Genomic DNA, 18,309 nt, shown 5'->3' with positions numbered 1-18,309 from the left:
GGGCGTCTGTGTGGAGTTTGCATGTTCTCCCCGTGTCTCCATGGGTTTCCTCCGGGGTGCTCCGGTTTCCTCCCTCAAAGATGTGTAGGTTAGGGGGATAGGCCATGTTAAATTGCTCCTTAATGTCCCAAAATGTTTAGGTTAGGGGGCAGCACGTTCCAGACATTCACCACCCTCTGTGGGGGAAAACTAGTTGCCTCGCACATCTCCTCTAAACTTTTTCCCACGCACCTTAAACCTATGTCCCTTAGTACTTGACTTTTCTACCCTAGGAAAGAGCATTTGACTATCCAAGGTAAGGTAGTGTCAGTGGATGTTATTTAGATGGGCTTTCAGAAGGCATATTCAACATGCTGGATACGATGTTCTTTCAAAGAGCTGGTGCTGACTCAATGGGCCAAATGGTCGTCTCCTGCACTGTAGGGGGACTCTATGGATTCTCCATTATCAATATCCTGGGAGTTACCATTGACCAAAAACTGAACTGGATCAGCCATATAAATACTGTGGCTACAAGAACAGGTTGAGGCTGGAAATTCTGCAGTAACTCTGCGGGTACAATTTTATCTTTTAAAAAGCATTTAGATAGTAAATAGTAAATATGTGGGGTTACAGGGAAAGGGCCTGGGTGGGATGCTCTGTAGGAGAGAGTTGGTGCAGACACAATGGGCTGAATGGACTTCTGCACTGTCGGGATTCTGTAATAGTCAGCAGAGTATATAGGAATGGGCTATATTTGTCAGTTGCGATGATCAATGGTCAGCACAACGTTTTCATGGTGTCCACTTCCCTGTAAGCAGGTGCTGGGTATTCACAGACCGGAACAGCCACAATCCAAATAGTCAGTCCTCTGTTTCTTGCAGTAATGGAGTTGGAGAACTGCTGCCTGAACGCTCAGAGCAGATTGGGCCTCTTGAGTGCCCTTTTCTTCCCTCCCCTGCCGCAACCCCCAAACCTTTCAGCGGCCTGTCCAGCTCCCTGTCACCTCTGCTTATTTGCCCTGTCAGGTTGTAGTTTGAGGGCGTTGCATCCTTCTGTATCCATATCTGGAAGCAAGCCGTGGGTATGGAGATTACAGCAGTCAGAACAGTGCCCTATCGTGCATTACACACCACTCGCTTCACAACTCAGCAACTTTAAAACAGCTCTGGAAATCCCCAAACACTTCTACAGCTGCACTAACAGCCAGGAGGAATCATCAGCAGCTAACCTGCAAATAGTTGATGATCCCTTTTTTAAATAGCACTGGTGAGGGGCCTTCCTCCTTCTGAGCATATGTTCAGCTGTGCGAAGCTGGGAGGTTATTAGCTGATGCATGAACAGCATTTCACGCTGATTTAACATTAGGATCTGCCTACTCTTCATATTTTACATAGCACAACGCTATCGCCCTCACCAACATGGTAGCTCGCATGGCTAACACCAGAAGTTTGTTGATGCAATGGGGGTGCCGCTTTGGAAGCAAAACTGTACTCCTACTAGTAAAAAATCCAGATGGAAAGGTGTCGAGTTTCATGGCCTTGGCATTTAATCCTAAACTTGGTACATGAAGGTTATCTGCTGATGTTGATTATGTATCATCTTGCAGAAGATCTTGAGTCAAATGGAACCATTCCATGGTGTGAGTCATTCATAATTAGCAACTGCAGTGGCTTGCATTCTTTGCAATATTTACAGATATCTTTATAAAGCAGTCATGTACTGGAATATGTTGCTGCTCTAATATAATGTTCCGTAGCATTGTACCCTTGGGATTGAAAAGTTGACAATGTCACTCCAATATTTAAGAAGGGCTAGAGCTATAAACTAAGAAATTATTGGCCTATTAGCCTACCATCAATTGTGGGAAAGTTACTAATATTTGTTTGTTAGGGACTGTGTGACTTAGCATTTGGGAAAATATGAACTGATGAAAGCCTGGATTTGTAAAGAATATCTAAGGAACGTAGTTAATTTTTTGATAAGTTAAGTAATATAACAAAGAACAATGCAGCACAGGAACAGGCCCTTCAGCCCTCCAAGTTTGCGCCAATCATGATGCCTGCCTAAACTAAAACCGTATGCACTTACGGAATTCGTATCCTTCCATTCCCATCCTATTCCTGGATTTGTCTAGATGCCCCTTAAATGCTGCTATGGTATCTGCTCCCACGACCTCCCGGGGCAGCAGGTTCCAGACATTCACCACTCTCGGTGGGGGAAAGAAGTTGCCTCGCACACCTCCTCTAAACTTTTTCCACGCACCTTAAACCTGTGCCCCCTAGAACTTGACTTTTCTACCCTAGGAAAGAGCATCTGACTATCCAAGGTAAGGTAGTGCCAGTGGATGTTATTTAGATGGGCTTTCAGAAGGCATATTCAATATGTTGGATACAATGCTCTTTCAAAGAGCTGGTGCTGACTCAATGGGCCAAATGGCCTCCTCCTCCACTGTAGGGGGACTCTATGGATCCCCCATTATCAATATCCTGGGAGTTACCATTGACCAAAAATTGAACTGGATCAGCCATATAAATTCTGTGGCTACAAGAACAGGTTAACGCTGGAAATTCTGCAGTAACTCACCTCCTCCCTGTCCATTATGTACACGACAAGAGTCAGGAGTGTGCCTGGTTCAGTGCAGCTCCAATAACAGTCGAAGTTCAGAAGTTCCCCCAGAGTCCCACACGCACCATCTGACTTGGAACGAGATCGCCGTTCCTTCACTGTTACTGGATTAAAATGGTGGGGAAGATGATGGCATAGTGCTAACATTACTGAATTAGTAATCCACAGGTCCAGGCTAATGCCTGAGGGAGATGGGTTCAGATCACCTCCCCCAACTCCTGATCACTGCCCCCGTGCCTGAAGCAGAGTACCCTCCTGGCAGTGCCAGGGTGCCATGCTGGCACTGCCCAGCCGTGCCCCGACCACCATGGGGGCTTTAATGGTCTCTCGAGCCACCAGCGAGGCCATCACATCTGATCCCCTGTTGGTGGAAACCATTTGTGTTCCTCGCCGATGGGGATCTCCTTCATTTTAATGTAATTAATGCCACTGTTTCATCCACTCATTCAATTAACTAAAGGTAATGGCTTCCCCCTACCACTCAGTCAGACCACCCCTAATTTTCCATATTGATGGAATAAAAGTCAAGGCCATATAGTCCCTACTTTAACCCCTTTAGCCTTGGCATCATTCTGATAATTCTGCATCAGAGATGCCAGCACCGATCGCCAGGAGTTGAGGGGGAGAGATGCCACTCGGATCGTGGGGGGGGGTGCTGAGATACCAGCTCTGATCGCAGGGAGTGGAGAGAGGGTGAGATGCCAGCTTGGATCACTGGGGGTGGGATTAGGGGTGGAAGGGGAGAGATGCCAGCTCTGATCATTGGGGGTGGGGTAGCGATGCGGGCTCGGACCATGGGACGAAGGTGGGGGCAGCGTAGAGATGCCTGCTGTGACTGATATGGTGGGGAGCGGGGGGGGGGGGGGAGAAATTCCTACGATCTCCAAGGGGAGGGAGGGGTGGGGGTATTTCTTCCTCTGATCTGGCAGCCCTTTATAAACGGCACCCCAATCTCTGTGCTGTTGGGCTTATTGGCGTGTTTATGGCACTGCTTCTCAACATGACAGCGTCCAACCGGTTTTTATTTTGACCAAGTGTCAAAAGATCTGGAGAGAAAACCGGCCTCTGGAGAGAAATACACTGGTTTTTAATCAGAATCTGACATTTTGCTATTTTTTGGTAAGATTCTGGGCTTTGCACCTCAGTTGTGCCATTTAGTTGAAGAGTAGAAGGATGTCACCAAGCAAGGACTAGGTACTTTACTAGCTCGAGAGACATATATTTTGAGTCACATTTCCTCAGGCCAAATGCGCACTGCTAATTGTTGAGTCAGGTCGATGGAGGGTGATCTAGTTTGCTGCAAAGTGGTTGACCTATATAACTTAGCATGTCACATTAGGTGATAGCAGTACTTGACATCTTGTAAGTATGTAAAGGCGCTGGAGAGGAGGCAGTGATGATTTACAAAGATGATACCAGAAATGCGTGGCTCTACCTGTCAGGGAAGGATTGCTAGGCTGGGTCTCTTCTCTCTTGGGGAGAAAAGAAGGCTGAAGAGTGGCCTTTGAAAGTGATTAAAGGTTTTGATGGAGTGGATATAGTGTTTCCTTTTGTGGAGAAGAGCATAACCAGAGGCCGTCAATATAAGATAGTCACCAAGTAATTCAGCAGGAACTTTTTTACCCAGAGAGTGGCGAGAATGTGTAACTCGCTACAACAGGGTGTGGTTGAAGCAAATAGTATGGATGCATCAAAGGGGAAGCTAGGCAAGCAGATGAGGGGAAGGGAATAGATGGTTACGGTGGCATTTATCCTAGTTAGTCTTATGTTGTGAACCCTCCAAATGTGCAAGATCCGACCCAGAGCTATAAGCAATACTGATTGAGTCAGCTTAAAGACCAAACACATGATCTGTTGGAATTTTGTTCAGTGATGATTGACATTTTAAGGGAACATAAGTAAATACTGATTGTATTTTGGCAATAATGTTCATGCATGCTGGGTGAATTTTCCCGTTCTGCTCTCCACGGGAGTTATAGCAGGTGTGGGACAGACCATGGAAAGGTCCATTGACCTCGGGCGGGGTTTTCCATTTTCGGGGAGAGCGCGGCTGGAAAATCCCACTCATTGTGTGCAGCTATAATGGCGTTATTTGTACTAGCTGATAATACACTGCACCCAAAACCTTAGGTGTTACTTTCCACAGGATCACTAAGATATTATAAAAGAACTACTTGTCTTTCTCCAAAAGACCAGTCACTGATATAGCAAGGTTTTCATAATTATTTAACTGGATGAAATTAGGGTGTGAGAAACGTGAAGTACAACTTGTAAAACCGGCACCATCGGGTGAACATTTGAAACCTGTTTCTTTGGTATTGTTTCAGTCAACCAATGACTGTAGAAATCCCCCACGCAATTCACATAAGATTGGATTTGATTTATTAACATACAGTGAAAAGTATTGTTTCTTGCGCGCTATACAGACAAAACATACCATTCATAGAGAAGGAAATGAGAAAATGCAGAATGTAGTGTTACAGTCATAGCTAGGGTGTAGAGAAAGATCAACTTAATGCAAGGTAAGTCCGTTCAAACGTCTGACAGCAGCAGATTTGTTCTTGAGTCGGTTGGTACGTGACCTCAGATTTTTGTATCTTTTTCCCAATGGGAGAAGATGGAAGAGAGAATATCTGGGGTGCGCGGGGGTCCTTAATTATGCTGGCTGCTTTTCCGAGGCAGCGGGAAGTGTAGACAGAGTCAATGGATGGGAGGCTGATTTGCGTCTTGTATAGGGCTACAATACAATTCACAACCTTTTTGTAATCCTTTGCGGTCTTGGGCAGAGCAGGAGCCCATACCAAGCTGTGATACAACCAGAAAGGATGCTTTCTATGGTGCATCTGTAAATGTTGGTGAGAATCGTAGCTGACATGCCAAATTTCCTTATTCTTCTGGGAAAGTAGAGGCGTTGGTGGGCTTTCTTAACTATAGTGTCGGCATGGGGGGACCAGGACAGGTTGTCGGTGATCTGGACACCTAAAAACCTGAAGTTCTCCACCCTTTCTACTTCGTCCCCATTGATGTAGACAGGGGCATGTTCTCCTTTACGCTTCCTGAAGTCGATGACAATCTCCTTCGTTTTACTGACATTGAGGGAGAGATTATTGTTGCTGCACCAGTTCATCAGATTCTCTATTTCATTCCTGTACTCTGCCTTGTCATTGTTTGCGATCTGACCCACTACGGTGGTGTCGTCAGCAAACTTGAAAATCAAATTGGAGGGGCATTTGGCCGCACAGTCATAGGTGTATAAGGAGTATAGTAGGGGGCTGAGAACACAGCCTTGTGGGGCACCAGTGTTAGGATGATCATGGAGGAGGTGTTGTTGCCTATTCTTACTGATTGTGATCTGTGAGTTAGGAAGATTAGGATATTGATGGAACAACTTGCAACAAAAATGGCAGCACCAATGCCAAACCTTAATCGGGGCAGAGGCTGGAGGGCCACACGTTTCTTTAGCCACTTAGTACCATAGAAAAGTTACAGCACAGCAGGTGACCACTCGGCTCATCTTGTCCATGCCAGCCCGAGGACACCCAGGTGCCCTTTCTAACCCCACCTTCCTGCACCTGGCCCTGGTCTTAGTTTCAGATGCTCACCTCTCAGATAAAAGAAACCTATTCCACTTTGCAGGAAGGGCTAACCTTGTTAACAAGGTGAACACTTGCCACTGCTCGTGCAGGTAAGGTCAATGTACTGCAAATACAAAATTGCCTATATTTGGAGCCAATAAGTACCAAGCAATGAAAAAGAATCTTTCAATTCGATTAAAAAATGCTGTTTTTAATATGTGATGTTCCAGAACAACAGCATTTTCTGTGAATTTTATGTGGTCATGTTGACAGAGTTTGTTACTTTCTGTTAAAGGTACGCTGCAGGAGCTGATCTCTCACACCGTGGTGCATTGGGCCCAGGAAGCCTTCATCCAGAACCCTGAACTGGTGCGGTTGATGTTTAGCTTGCTCCACAGACAGTATGATGGTGTGGGTGAGCTTATCCGTGCTATGCCCAAGGCATACATCATTAATGCTACATCTGTGGAGGACACCATGAATTTGCTGGAATGCCTGGGACAGATCCGCTCATTGCTCATTGTCCAAATGGGTCCAGAAGAAGAGAGGCTTATGATTCAGAGCATTGGGTATGTAATGAGGAATTATTACATAGAATCAGGGCGGCACGGTGGCACAGTGGTTAGCACTGCTGCCTCACATCGCCAGGGACCCGGGTTCAGTTCCCGGTTTGGGTCACTGCCTGTGCGGAGTCTGCACATTCTCAACATGTCTGCGTGGGTTTCCTCCGGGTGCTCCGATTTCCTCCCAGTCTGAAAGACATGCTAGTTGGGTGCATTGGCTATGATAAATTCTCTGAATGTAGCGACTAGGGAATTTTCACAGTAACTTCATTGCAGTGTTAATGTAAGCCTACTTGTGACACTAATAAACTTTAAACTGATGTGCAGTATATTCATTCAGTTCAACCAGTCCATGTATCATTAATTAATGAGATCCAGCCTATTCATCCACTTCTGATAGTTATAAGATCGTAAGGTATAGGAGCAGAATTAGGCCATTTGGTCCATTGAATCTGCTCCACCATTCGATCATGGCTGATAAGTTTCTCAACCCCACTCTCCCATCTTTTCCCTGTAACCTTTGATCCCCTTGCCAATCAAGAATCTATCTATCTCTGTCTTAAATGCACTCGATGACCTGGCCTCCACAACCTCCTGTGGCAATGAATTCCACAGATTCACCATCCTTTGGCTGAAGAAATTCCTCCTCCTCAGTTCTAAAGAGTCGTCCTTTTACTCCTTTTACTCTGAGGCGCTGCCCACGGATCCCAGTCTCTCCTACTAATGGAAACATCTTCCCCACATCCACTCTACCCAGGCCTTTCAGTAATCTGTAAGTTTCAGTGAGATACCCGCCTCATACTTCTAAACTCCGTCAAGTACAGACCCAGAGTCCTCAAATGCTCCCCTTAAGTCAAGCTTTTCAATTCTGGGATCACTCTCATGAACTTCCTTTGGACCCTCTCCAGGGCCAGTATACCCTTCCTTAGGTACGGGGCCCAAAATTGTCCACAATAGCTTTGCAAATTTGGTATCATTCTTCTAAATTGTTGCATCCTCTCTGTAAGTGGCTTTATATTTTTTTAATATGGTATGGTGAACAGAACTGCACACCACACTCCCAAGTGTAGTCTTGCCAAGATTCAAATTTAGCATCATTTCTCTGCTTTTTAATTTTATCCCTCTGGAAACAAACCCAAACGCTTACTTTGGTTTTTTTTTTAACGGCTTTATCAACCATCAATGCTGCTTTGTGATTTCCCTACTTGTACTCCCATATCCCATTGCACCTTCACCCCATGCAGACCTATCATCCAAGCAATATGTCACCTCTTTATTTTTCTTACCGACATGCGGCATCTCACACTTGTCTGTGCGGAAACTCGTTTGGAAATTGTAAGCCCATTCTGAAGAGTTGTTACCGCTCTCTTGTAAATTGTTGCAGTCCTCCTCAGTAATTACCTCCCCCCTCGTCCACAGATTTAGAAATTGTGCAATTTATTCCAGAGTCTAAATTGTTCGTTCGAAATTGCGAACAGCAGTGGTGGCAGCCCCACAGACACGTTATGAAACACCAATTCCCAGATGCTGCCATTCTGAATAGCTGCTCTTTATGTCTCTCTGATTTCTGCGTTGCAGCTGAATAACTGTTTGTTCTGCTGATTATCCCCCGACTCCACACTCAGCCTATAATGCGGTTTGTCAGGTGTTTTCAACATCTAGGCGATACGCATCTCCCCCTGGAGGTGAATTTCAGCCAGTGCTTCCTCTGCCCTTTCCCTAAATACTCCTAGCTTTCTATTTGCAACCGCATCAATTAAATTTGCTTCTGAATCTCCACATGAGGAGGTGACTGAGTATCTGAAAATAAATGGGATAAATTTAGTTGCCGAAGCAGGTGGAATTGGGGCTGCAAGCTAAAATTATAAACATTTCAAACCAAAGCCCAATCCTTCCACTTTCCCGCTAGGGGATTTTCACAGTAACTTCATTGCAATGTTAATGTAAGCCTTACTTGTGGCTAATAAATATACTTTACTTTCAGTCTTAATAAAGACAGGAGACCATTTTGCTTTCAGGAGGAGGTTTGATCAATAAAACCTTTAAAGCAATCAATGTGCCTCAGTTTTTAAATGCTTTCCATTTTTTCCTACTTAGCCTGGGTTTCTTTGATATCGGGAAATCCGGCAGGTAAAAGGAAACGAGGATTGTAGAATGGGACGAAGGAGGCCATTTGGCCTATTGTGACTACATTGCTCTTTCAGACAGCAATCTAGTTCGTCATGCCACCCTGTCCTTACCCCATATCCCTACAATTTTTTATCCTTCAAGCTTTTATCCAGTTCCCTTTTGAAAGTTGCCATTGAATCTGTCTCCACCACCTTATCGGGCACTGCATTCCAAATGTTAACCGTTTGCTGTGTGGAAAGGTTTCAATGCGTGTCGCTTCTGGTTCTTTTGCCAGCCAACGTAATTCTTATCGAATTTCCAGCCATTGAAAAGAGTTTCACTTTATTTTACTCTATTTAGACCCCTAATGGTTTTCAAAATCCTCTATGAAATTTGACCTTCGTGTTCTCTGCTGTAAGGAGAACAGTCCAGTTTCTCCGGGCTATCCGGGTAACTGCAATCCCTCGTCCCAGGGCCTGTTTTAGTGAGTTTCTCCTGTACACTCCCCATTACCTTTTACATCCTTTGTAAAGTGTAGTGCCAAGGATTGGACTTCAGCTGGGGCTGTATTGGTGTTGGAGGTGCCAGGACCCAGTAAGCTTACATGTTTCCTTCCCTGTCAAACCACCCAGCAATTCTGACCATCACCCCCACTATCTCTGACCACTACGATCTCCCACCCCCACCCATTCCTGCGGCTAGGCTTATATGCAAAAATGCTATTAGTAATTCAAATGATGCCACAGGTTAAAATTGCAATCTGTAAGAAGGTACAAGGAGAAGGAGTTTATTTTACAAGTGGTTGTCTTCTTCTTCGCAGGAACATCATGAACAATAAAGTCTTCTATCAACATCCAAACTTGATGCGTGCTTTGGGCATGCACGAAACTGTTATGGAAGTAATGGTGAACGTATTGGGAGGTGGTGATTCAAAGGTATTAATGTGTATTAAACTATGTTAGTCTGAATTTCATACTGTATTTCACATTTTGCCATTTGTGGCATCTTAGCGCACAAAGTATCCAAGGATTCAGTTAGATTTATTTTCCCAGATTGGACAGAACATTTTAGCTGCTAAATGAACCCATCAATAAATTAAACGAGAAACTTTAATCTCGTTCATGAGTTGTCTCGCTTCAGGCATCAGAGCTAATTACTAGTCAATGGATGGAATGTTCCAATCATAAGTGGCACAATGGTTAGCACTGCTGCCTCACAACGCCAGGGACCAGGGTTCGATTCCAGCCTCAGGTTGCTGTTTGTGTGGAGTTTGCACGTTCTCCCCGTGTTGGCGTGGATTTCCTCCGGGTGTTCCGGTTTCCTCCCACACTCCAAAGATGTGCAGGTTAGGTGGATTGGCCATGCTAAATTTCCCCTTCGTGTCCAAAGATGTGTAGGTTAGGGGAGATTAGTTGGATAAATATGTGGGGCTACGGCAACAGAATCTGGGTGGGATACTCCGTCAGAGAGTCAGTGCAGACTTAATGGGTCGAATGGCCTGCTTCTGCGCTGTTGGGATTCTACGATTCATAATCCACAAAACTTCCAATAATAATTAAGGATGAAAATGAACTTACTCCAAATATGTATTTTTGAAAAATATTTTAGCAGCAAACGTATTAAACTGAGAACTTAAAATACTGGAAAAAAAAGTTTGCAATATATTAAAGGCAAATTTATTAAAGTTACAATATTTACAATAACATGATTAAAGCCAACTAGGAAGCAGTGTTTAATTTTTGTTTAAAATGTGTCAAATGATGGATAGCATCAACTGTTTGTGACTTTCTGAGACACCTGGGAGGTCGAGTTCACTGGGGGATATTTCTATCTCCCAAACATTCTAGACAAAGCTGCTTTCCAACCTTTTTAGTAGACATGTGCAACCATCTCCCAACTCTCCCATCCTGGTATTCTCGCCTTGCAACATCATTAGCACCAATGAGCCATCAACCAAGCCAGGGGCAGTCTCTTAGCCTATTTTAAATGGGTTAACTTTATCACTAATGTATCACACAGGGAAGACTGGATGAACACGCGCTGAAATCTTGCTGCTGCTGCTTATGCCGGTGGGATCTTACGGTCTCACTGATAGCACACCCCCGCCCCAGAATTCCTAGCGGTGAGGGGTGCATTCAACGGGAAACCCCCTTGACAACAGCAGGACCATAAGATCCCGCTGCCAGCGAGGGACGTGCCGCCTTCTGCCGCTGCAAAACCTGCAGAGGGAGGGGCAGGCAAATTCCACCCACGGTTTTTGGGCGGCATAGTGGTTAGCACTGCTGCCTCTCAGCGCCAGGGACCCAGGTTCGATTCCCAGCTTGGGGCACTGTCTGTACGTAGTTTGCACGTTCTCCCCGTGTCTGTGTGGGTTTCCTCCGGGTTCTCCCATTTCCTCCCACAGTCTGAAATACGTGCTGGTTAGGTGCATTGGCCGTGCTAAATTCTCCCTCAGTGTACCCGAACAGGCACTGGAGTGTGGCGACTGGGGGAATTTTCATGTAACTTCATTGCAGTGTTAATGTAAGCCTACTTGTGACACTTAATAAATAAACTTTAAACTTGTACGCGCTGGACATAATCATGTGACTACGAATCCTAGCCAGCAGGTTAAATTCTATAAGATTGTTCCATATAGTTAAGGTTTAACATTCTGCATATTCTTCAGATACAACAATAATTTCTGAAAAGCAGACAGACCTTGCTTTTATTCTCTCAAATATCTCCACTTCATTATCTAATTGTACTGCTTGTTCTAATCTCTAGTCCTTTCTTTAATTTCCCTGCTCGCTGTTGAATTCTCTTTGGTTTTATTTTAGCCCCTGTCCTGTTTTATGGTTAACCCAGTTTTTGGAATATTAATCAGCAAATCAAAGTGTTGCCTTAATTGACGGATCAGAAGATGTACTGAAATCCCAACTGGATGATGGCTCTGCGATTCTATTAATAGCGTCCAATTAAAATGAGTACAGGTGGCCTGTTTACAACTGCTGATTTTTTTTTAAGAAAGAGCCGAGATTGAAATTACCACTTGTAAATATTGTAATAAATTAACATTAAGGTACACAGGTTCACACCAGGTAATATTGTGCAACATGTAACGCAAGAAATTTTAGAAGGTGAACTTGCATTTCCATTTGGCAGCTGTCAGTACATCCTGAAAATTATGGCCTTGTGTTGGTGATTTCCCAAGATGTGTTTCCAGCAAGTGTCACTCTCTCCTGTGAGCACCAGATTGCAGAATTGAACTCCTTACTTTCAGTAGCTATTCCTTAGTGAGTGCAAATGTAGCTATTCCATATAGGTGGTGCAAATGCCACGTAATGCAAGTGTACAAGGTACAACTTCCTCCTTCTGTTTGGTTTACCAAGAAAGAAAAGAATAACTTTTGTTTTATAATGTCTTACCAATTCTTTATCACAAAGCACTTCACATCAATTAATTACTAACAAGACATGGTCAAGATGTGGGTGGCATGGCGGCCTCACAGCACCAGGGACCTGAGTTCGACTCCCGGCTTGGGTCACTGTCTGTGCGGAGTCTGCACATCCTCCCCCTGTCTGCCTGGGTTTCCTCCGGGTGCTCTGGTTTCCTCCCACAGTCCTAAAGACGTGCTGGTTAGGTGTATTGGCCATGCTAAATTCTCTCTCAGTGTACCCGAACAGGCGCCGGAGTGTGGCGACTAGGGGATTTTCACAGTGACTTCATTGCAGTGTTAATGTAAGCCTACTTGTGACACCAATAAATAAACTTAGTCACTAGTTACAGAGACAAACAGCAGACAGTTGAGCATATTAAGGTCCCACAATAGTAAATGAGACAAGTAACCTATTAATCTGTATTTTGTATGCTGTTGGGTGATTATGTTAAACAATATTGGTAGATCTCCCTGCTTTTCTTTGAATGGTAATCGTTTGCATCCATACTGACAAAGGGACTTTTGACTTTTGTTTTTTACATTTAACTCCAAAGCTGCTACTATTAAATCTTTCCACCTTTAATGGATGTTTAGTAAGACATTCACATGGGTGTATGTGAATTCAATAAATACGAAAAATATTCATTCAAGTTCCACTGAGATGTATACCTTGTTCTTATAGGAGATACGGTTCCCTAGAATGGTGACAAACTGCTGCCGATTCCTGTGCTATTTCTGTCGCATCAGCCGCCAGAATCAGCGAGCCATGTTTGATCACTTAAGCTACCTACTGGATAACAGCGGCATTGGACTGGGTAAGGAATTAATCTGATAGATGATGGTAATTGTCAATGTCGGGTCGTGTCAGGTCCATTCATTCCTCAGAATAGACGTAGACAGCACTTGCCACGATTTTTAAAAATGATTTTCTTTATTGAATAAAATTTATAATTAACACTACAGAAACGAAAAAGAAAGAACAGTTAACTTGGAGAAACTGGCTTTTTCACTGCCAGCCCCCTATACTAATCTTGCACACTCACTGAACTCGCAAACAAGACTGAACACTGAACTCAGCACACACACTGAAATGCACAACATGTTGTTCGTAATCTGTGTTACTGAAATTGCTGGTACAAACTGTGTCCCTAACTTTCATAAACAATTGGCAGCTGTGTGGCCGTGAAAGCTTCTATTTTGACTTGTTTACCTTGCATTGTACTTTCAAAGAATGCAGTCAATTTCTAAACTAATCCCAGAATGCCCGCTGAGGTTAAAATGTGGCCAAGTTGGCTTTGAAGCTCAGCAGAGTTAGTCACGTAGGCAGACATATCTTAAAATGAAGTCTTTTAACTGAAGCAAACCATACAAAGGAGCCCACATAAATGGAAATGTGACGTCTGCACAAACAAATTGTGCAGGAGAAAATTCAAATCTGTTTCATTGGCCGGTTCAAATTTTAAATGTGCATTTCTGATGACTTCTTTTACAGAGAATTTGGTACTTTTTGTAGTTTTCCTTCAGCCTTTGCAAAAATGTTGATCTGTAATTCATTGAAAGTAATCTTGATCGAACACATTTTGAGCAGCACTTGGTTGTGGCCCAGCACTTGAGATAGATCCTCTTTCTTGTACCACGTCAGCATTACTATTTAAGGTTTCCAAATTATTTCGAAAATGGATGCTTTCTGGTGACCAAAAGTGTGAAACTTTATAAAAATGGCCCACTGTTGTAATTAGTTAACTCGTAGAATCATTGAATCCCCGCAGTGCAGAAGGAGGCCATTTAGCTCATCGAGTCTGCACCGACTCTCTGGCAGAGTATATTACTCAGGCCCTCTTTCCCCCACCCAATTCCCAGAACCCCACACATTTACCATGTCTAATCCATCTGACCTACACACCTTTTGAACTGTGGGAGGAAACCGGAGCACCCAGAGGAAACCCGCGCAAACATGGGAGAATATGCAAACTCTCTCAGACAGTCACCCAAGGCCAGAATCGAACCCGGGTCCCTGGTGCTGAGGCAGCAGTGCCACCCACCTCAATAAAGGGAATCCTTCAAATCAATGTCTTCACTTGATTTTTTTTAAATGCAAATGATTCCTCCAACTATACTATCACCACCAAACTATATTTAGCATTACATCAAAAGGATGGAGAAATTACATAGGAGTACAAAGCTTCAGTTACAAGTAAACGCTGCTAGGGGCTCTGGAGACGCACATTTTTTCAATGAAAGCATATCTGACTCGAGCACAACACTGATTATTAGCCTGATTCGAACCAAAGCAGATCTAAAGTGGTGCTTTATGAAAACTTGAGAAACTAGTTTCAATTGCCAGATCTTTCTGCCTCCAGGGAACATCGTCTCCTGAGCCTTCTCGCCAAATAGGTCCTCAGCTTTGTAAGATTTTGCAGAATTTGTACAGATTATTGAAGCAATCTATTTTCTGATCTTCAGATTAAATAACACCATTGACTGACCTCATCAAAACTGTCTGAAATTGCTGCCTGGATTAGCTTTTTACAAATCAACCATAACATGGGGTGGCATGGTAGCACAGTGGTTGGCACTGCTGCCTCACTGCGCCAGGGACCTGGGTTCGATTCCCGGCTTGGGTCACTGTCTGTGTGGAGTTTGCACGTTGTCCCCGTGTCTGCGTGGGTTTCCTCCGGGTGCTCCGGTTTCCTCCCACATTCAGAAAGACCTGCTGGTTGGGGTGCATTGACCCGAACAGGTGCCAGACTCTGACGACTAGGAGAATTTCACAGTAACTTCATTGCAGTGTTAATGTAAGCCTTACTTGTGACTAATAAATAAATAAAATGACTCGTGGGATATATGAAAATGCTAAACAAGAGATCCTGTGGGTATGATCTTAACGGCCGTTCACGTTCCGATCTTGCTGTAGTCAGGATGGAGAAATTTCCGTTCACTGCAGTGGGACCAGAAAATCAATGGCCATAAGATTCCGGCCTAAGTCTCTCAAGGGATGAGGAAAACTGAAAAGGGAGTACAAGAGAAAGAAATTTATTTTAACTGGTCCTTGTTATACCTCCGTCAATATCATTACTGTTTTGTCCCCAATTAGTTCTATAGGGCGGCACGGTAGCACAGTGGTTAGCACTAGTGCTTCACAGCTCCAGGGACCTGGGTTCGATTCCCGGCTTGGGTCACTGTCTGTGTGGAGTTTGCACATTCTCCTCATGTCTGCGTGGGTTTTCTCTGGGTGCTCCGGTTTCCTCCCACAGTCCAAAGATGTGCGGGTTAGGTTGATTGGCCATGCTAAAATTGCCCCTTAGTGTCCTGAGATGCGTAGGTTAGAGGGATTAGTGGGGAATTATGTAGGGATATGGGGAGAGGGCCTGGGTGGGATTGTGGTCGGTGCAGACTCGATGAGCCGAATGGCCTCTTTCTGTGCTGTAGGGATTCTTCTATTCTATTCTAGACACTTTGTAATTCCTGATGTCAGTAGAAGAATCCATATCCAGGTCTTATTGGGTAGGATTTTTTAATTCCCTCAGTACCGTCAGGATGGAATGCGGTTCAGAAATCCACAAATGTCACCAGCAGGACACGGGGTGATTTTGGAAGAGGTGGCAAATCAAGCGGCTGCCTTCTGGATTCCCATCATCAATTTAAGAATGATGGGCAGGCTCCTGAGACTGGAGGACCAATAAGGGGCTGGCCGCCACAGGATCACAAATCAGCAGCTGCACGGTCAGATCTGCACGGTCAGATCTGCACGGTCAGATCTGCATGCCGCTGAAGTATGCAGGTGGTCTTGCAGGCTCTGTTCCAGGAAGGTGTGATTAGGAAGGGCACCTGGGGTGTCGTTGGGTCAGTAGGGACAAGATGGATCGAGCGGCCTCCATCTGTGCCATATCATTTCTACAGTTCTCCGTGTTGTTGCGAGAGAGTTTTTATTCTCATTCACCAGCCACAAATGGGGTAAATGAGAGCCAGAAATGCTTGGGGCTGTCAGATACGAGGGGACAAGCCCCATCACCTGCCCTCCACAGTCAAAGGCACTGCCATGGTTGCGGGTGAGTTTTTAACACGAGCATCTCCTGCGTTGAATGGAACCTGTAGCTCCGATTCTTACCCAGCCTGGGTAAACCCAGGTTTATCCAGCCTGAGAGGCCTTCTGACACAGTGTGTACCATGTGTCAACTTAATAATTCAGTTGGCACTGGGAAGAGTGCCCTTCATTGAGCCCTCAAGGGGCTTAATTGTACCTTCCATGACGCTGTCACTCCAACTCCTGCATAACCCCGTGGAGATGAGAACATGTTGTGGAGCCAGTCCAATGTATATTGCCTCCTATTTTCACCCTTCCCCCACTCTGCCAACACAAACCATTAAAAATTCAGGACTTGTCGAGCTGCATTTTCGTCCTCGAGACAGGAACGGGGAATCAGGAATTTTCTTGACTTTGCAATTCTGCCTCAGTCCTGACCATGCCCACCCACTGTATTTCCCATCCCAAGAAGGCAGGCACGGGCTGGCAACGTTCCCACCGCCAGCTGTTGCATGCTGAGTTGGCAATGGAGGTAGGAAAATGCTGAGACAGGGGTGTTAGATGGTACACTTCTATCTGCTGGGACATTGGCCTGGTTCTCCGCATGGTTGTTAGGCCCTCCGGCCCTTGCACCAAAACCTCATGACCCCTCCATATCACCCATTCATTCTCCATACCCACTTTTCACAGTATCCACAGAACCCTTGAGCACTATAACAATACTCCACTAAATACAGCATGCTGCCTCAAAAATGACTAGTTTATCCCGACTCTCTGGTTTTCTGTCTGTAAACCAACCCTGAAACCATACTACCCCAATCCCATGAAGCCTGTTTTTTGTGAAATAATAATGTACTTATTAGTTCATGCTGTCTCCCCTCACTTTTATGTCCTATTCCCAGTTAAAAGGCAATTGTCAACAGACTGTCTCCTATAATCTGTTCCTTTATCTTGCATGAGATTTGCATACCACCTCTAACAATAAAGGTGGGATTCTCCAGCTGTTGACGCCAGCGGGATTCTCTGGTCCCGCTACGGTGAACGAAGATTTGGCTGAGTGTCAAGCAGTGGCAGGGTGTGAACAACCGGAGAATTTGGGCCCAAGCCATGTATCAATATGAATACTTTAAAAGTACATTAATCACCATTGTCTCTCTCTCTCCTCCCTCTCAAAAGACAGAAAATAACACACAGACCCAAAGTGTAAAGATTGATTTGGTCAGATTTATTTACAAGCTGAATAATGGATAGAAATCAGTGGGTTGTAGCAAGATACCGAAAGAGCACGCCACTTTAATAAAGCTTTAAGCATGTAATCAATCACAAAATAATTATATCTACTTTAGAATGATTTTTAAAGCCTGATGAACAACAGAACTTCTTGATGATGGGGTAAATTTTGTCATTTGGAATCAGAATATAAATAGACACTGGAGGTTTCAGTTCAAATCTCGTACAGGAACCAAAGCAGAGAAACAGAGGGATGGCTTTAACATTACAATTGTTTCCTGAAAATATGAGCAGAGGTGTTAAGGTCTTTAAGTATTGCTGCTTCCTCTATTAGTTTCCCTTAAATTGCCCAATCAACATTATTTATAGAGCTTATTCCACTCCCTTCAATACGCACAAGTTAACATTTCAGATATAAACTATTCTGGTCAGCAAACCACTTTTTGATCCAACCGAACAAAGGCATTGAAACAAAAAGGAAAAGCCACTTTAATATTGAATACGATGACTGGCTGTGACTGCATGCAGCCAGCTTTGTATATGGGATATACCCCACGTCAACAGTGAGATCTTTCCAGGTAAATGGGGGGGAGCTGAAGCCAGTTTAACTTTGGTTTCATACCAACTTTCTGATATCAACTAAAACAAAATAGAGCAATCTTTATTTTTGTCACAGTACAAACTGTTTTGGAGGGGACAATTATTATTTCTGTGCATTACTGTATCCTACGTCCTTCAAAAGTAAGTAATATAGCATTACTTATTTTGTCGCCGTCAGATTTA

The 18,309-nt window shown here is 44.3% G+C and overlaps 1 protein-coding gene across 2 annotated transcripts in view; it reads left to right on the top strand.

Moving 5' to 3' along the window:
• LOC144511368 (ryanodine receptor 1-like) overlaps positions 1–18,309 on the top strand; it is a 495,584-nt gene that overhangs the window by 205,119 nt on the left and 272,156 nt on the right. For both annotated transcript variants that reach the window (XM_078241663.1, XM_078241662.1), the window contains exons 39-41: positions 6,478–6,751; positions 9,675–9,789; positions 12,955–13,087. In XM_078241663.1, the coding sequence (XP_078097789.1) occupies positions 6,478–6,751; positions 9,675–9,789; positions 12,955–13,087 (522 nt within the window). The remainder of the gene's footprint in view (positions 1–6,477; positions 6,752–9,674; positions 9,790–12,954; positions 13,088–18,309) is intronic.

The sequence above is a fragment of the Mustelus asterias genome, chromosome 24 (genome assembly GCF_964213995.1).
Source record: "Mustelus asterias chromosome 24, sMusAst1.hap1.1, whole genome shotgun sequence".
Lineage (NCBI taxonomy): Eukaryota > Metazoa > Chordata > Chondrichthyes > Carcharhiniformes > Triakidae > Mustelus > Mustelus asterias.
Note: the sequence above shows the minus strand (reverse complement) of the source record. Positions and strands in the feature narration are given on the sequence as shown.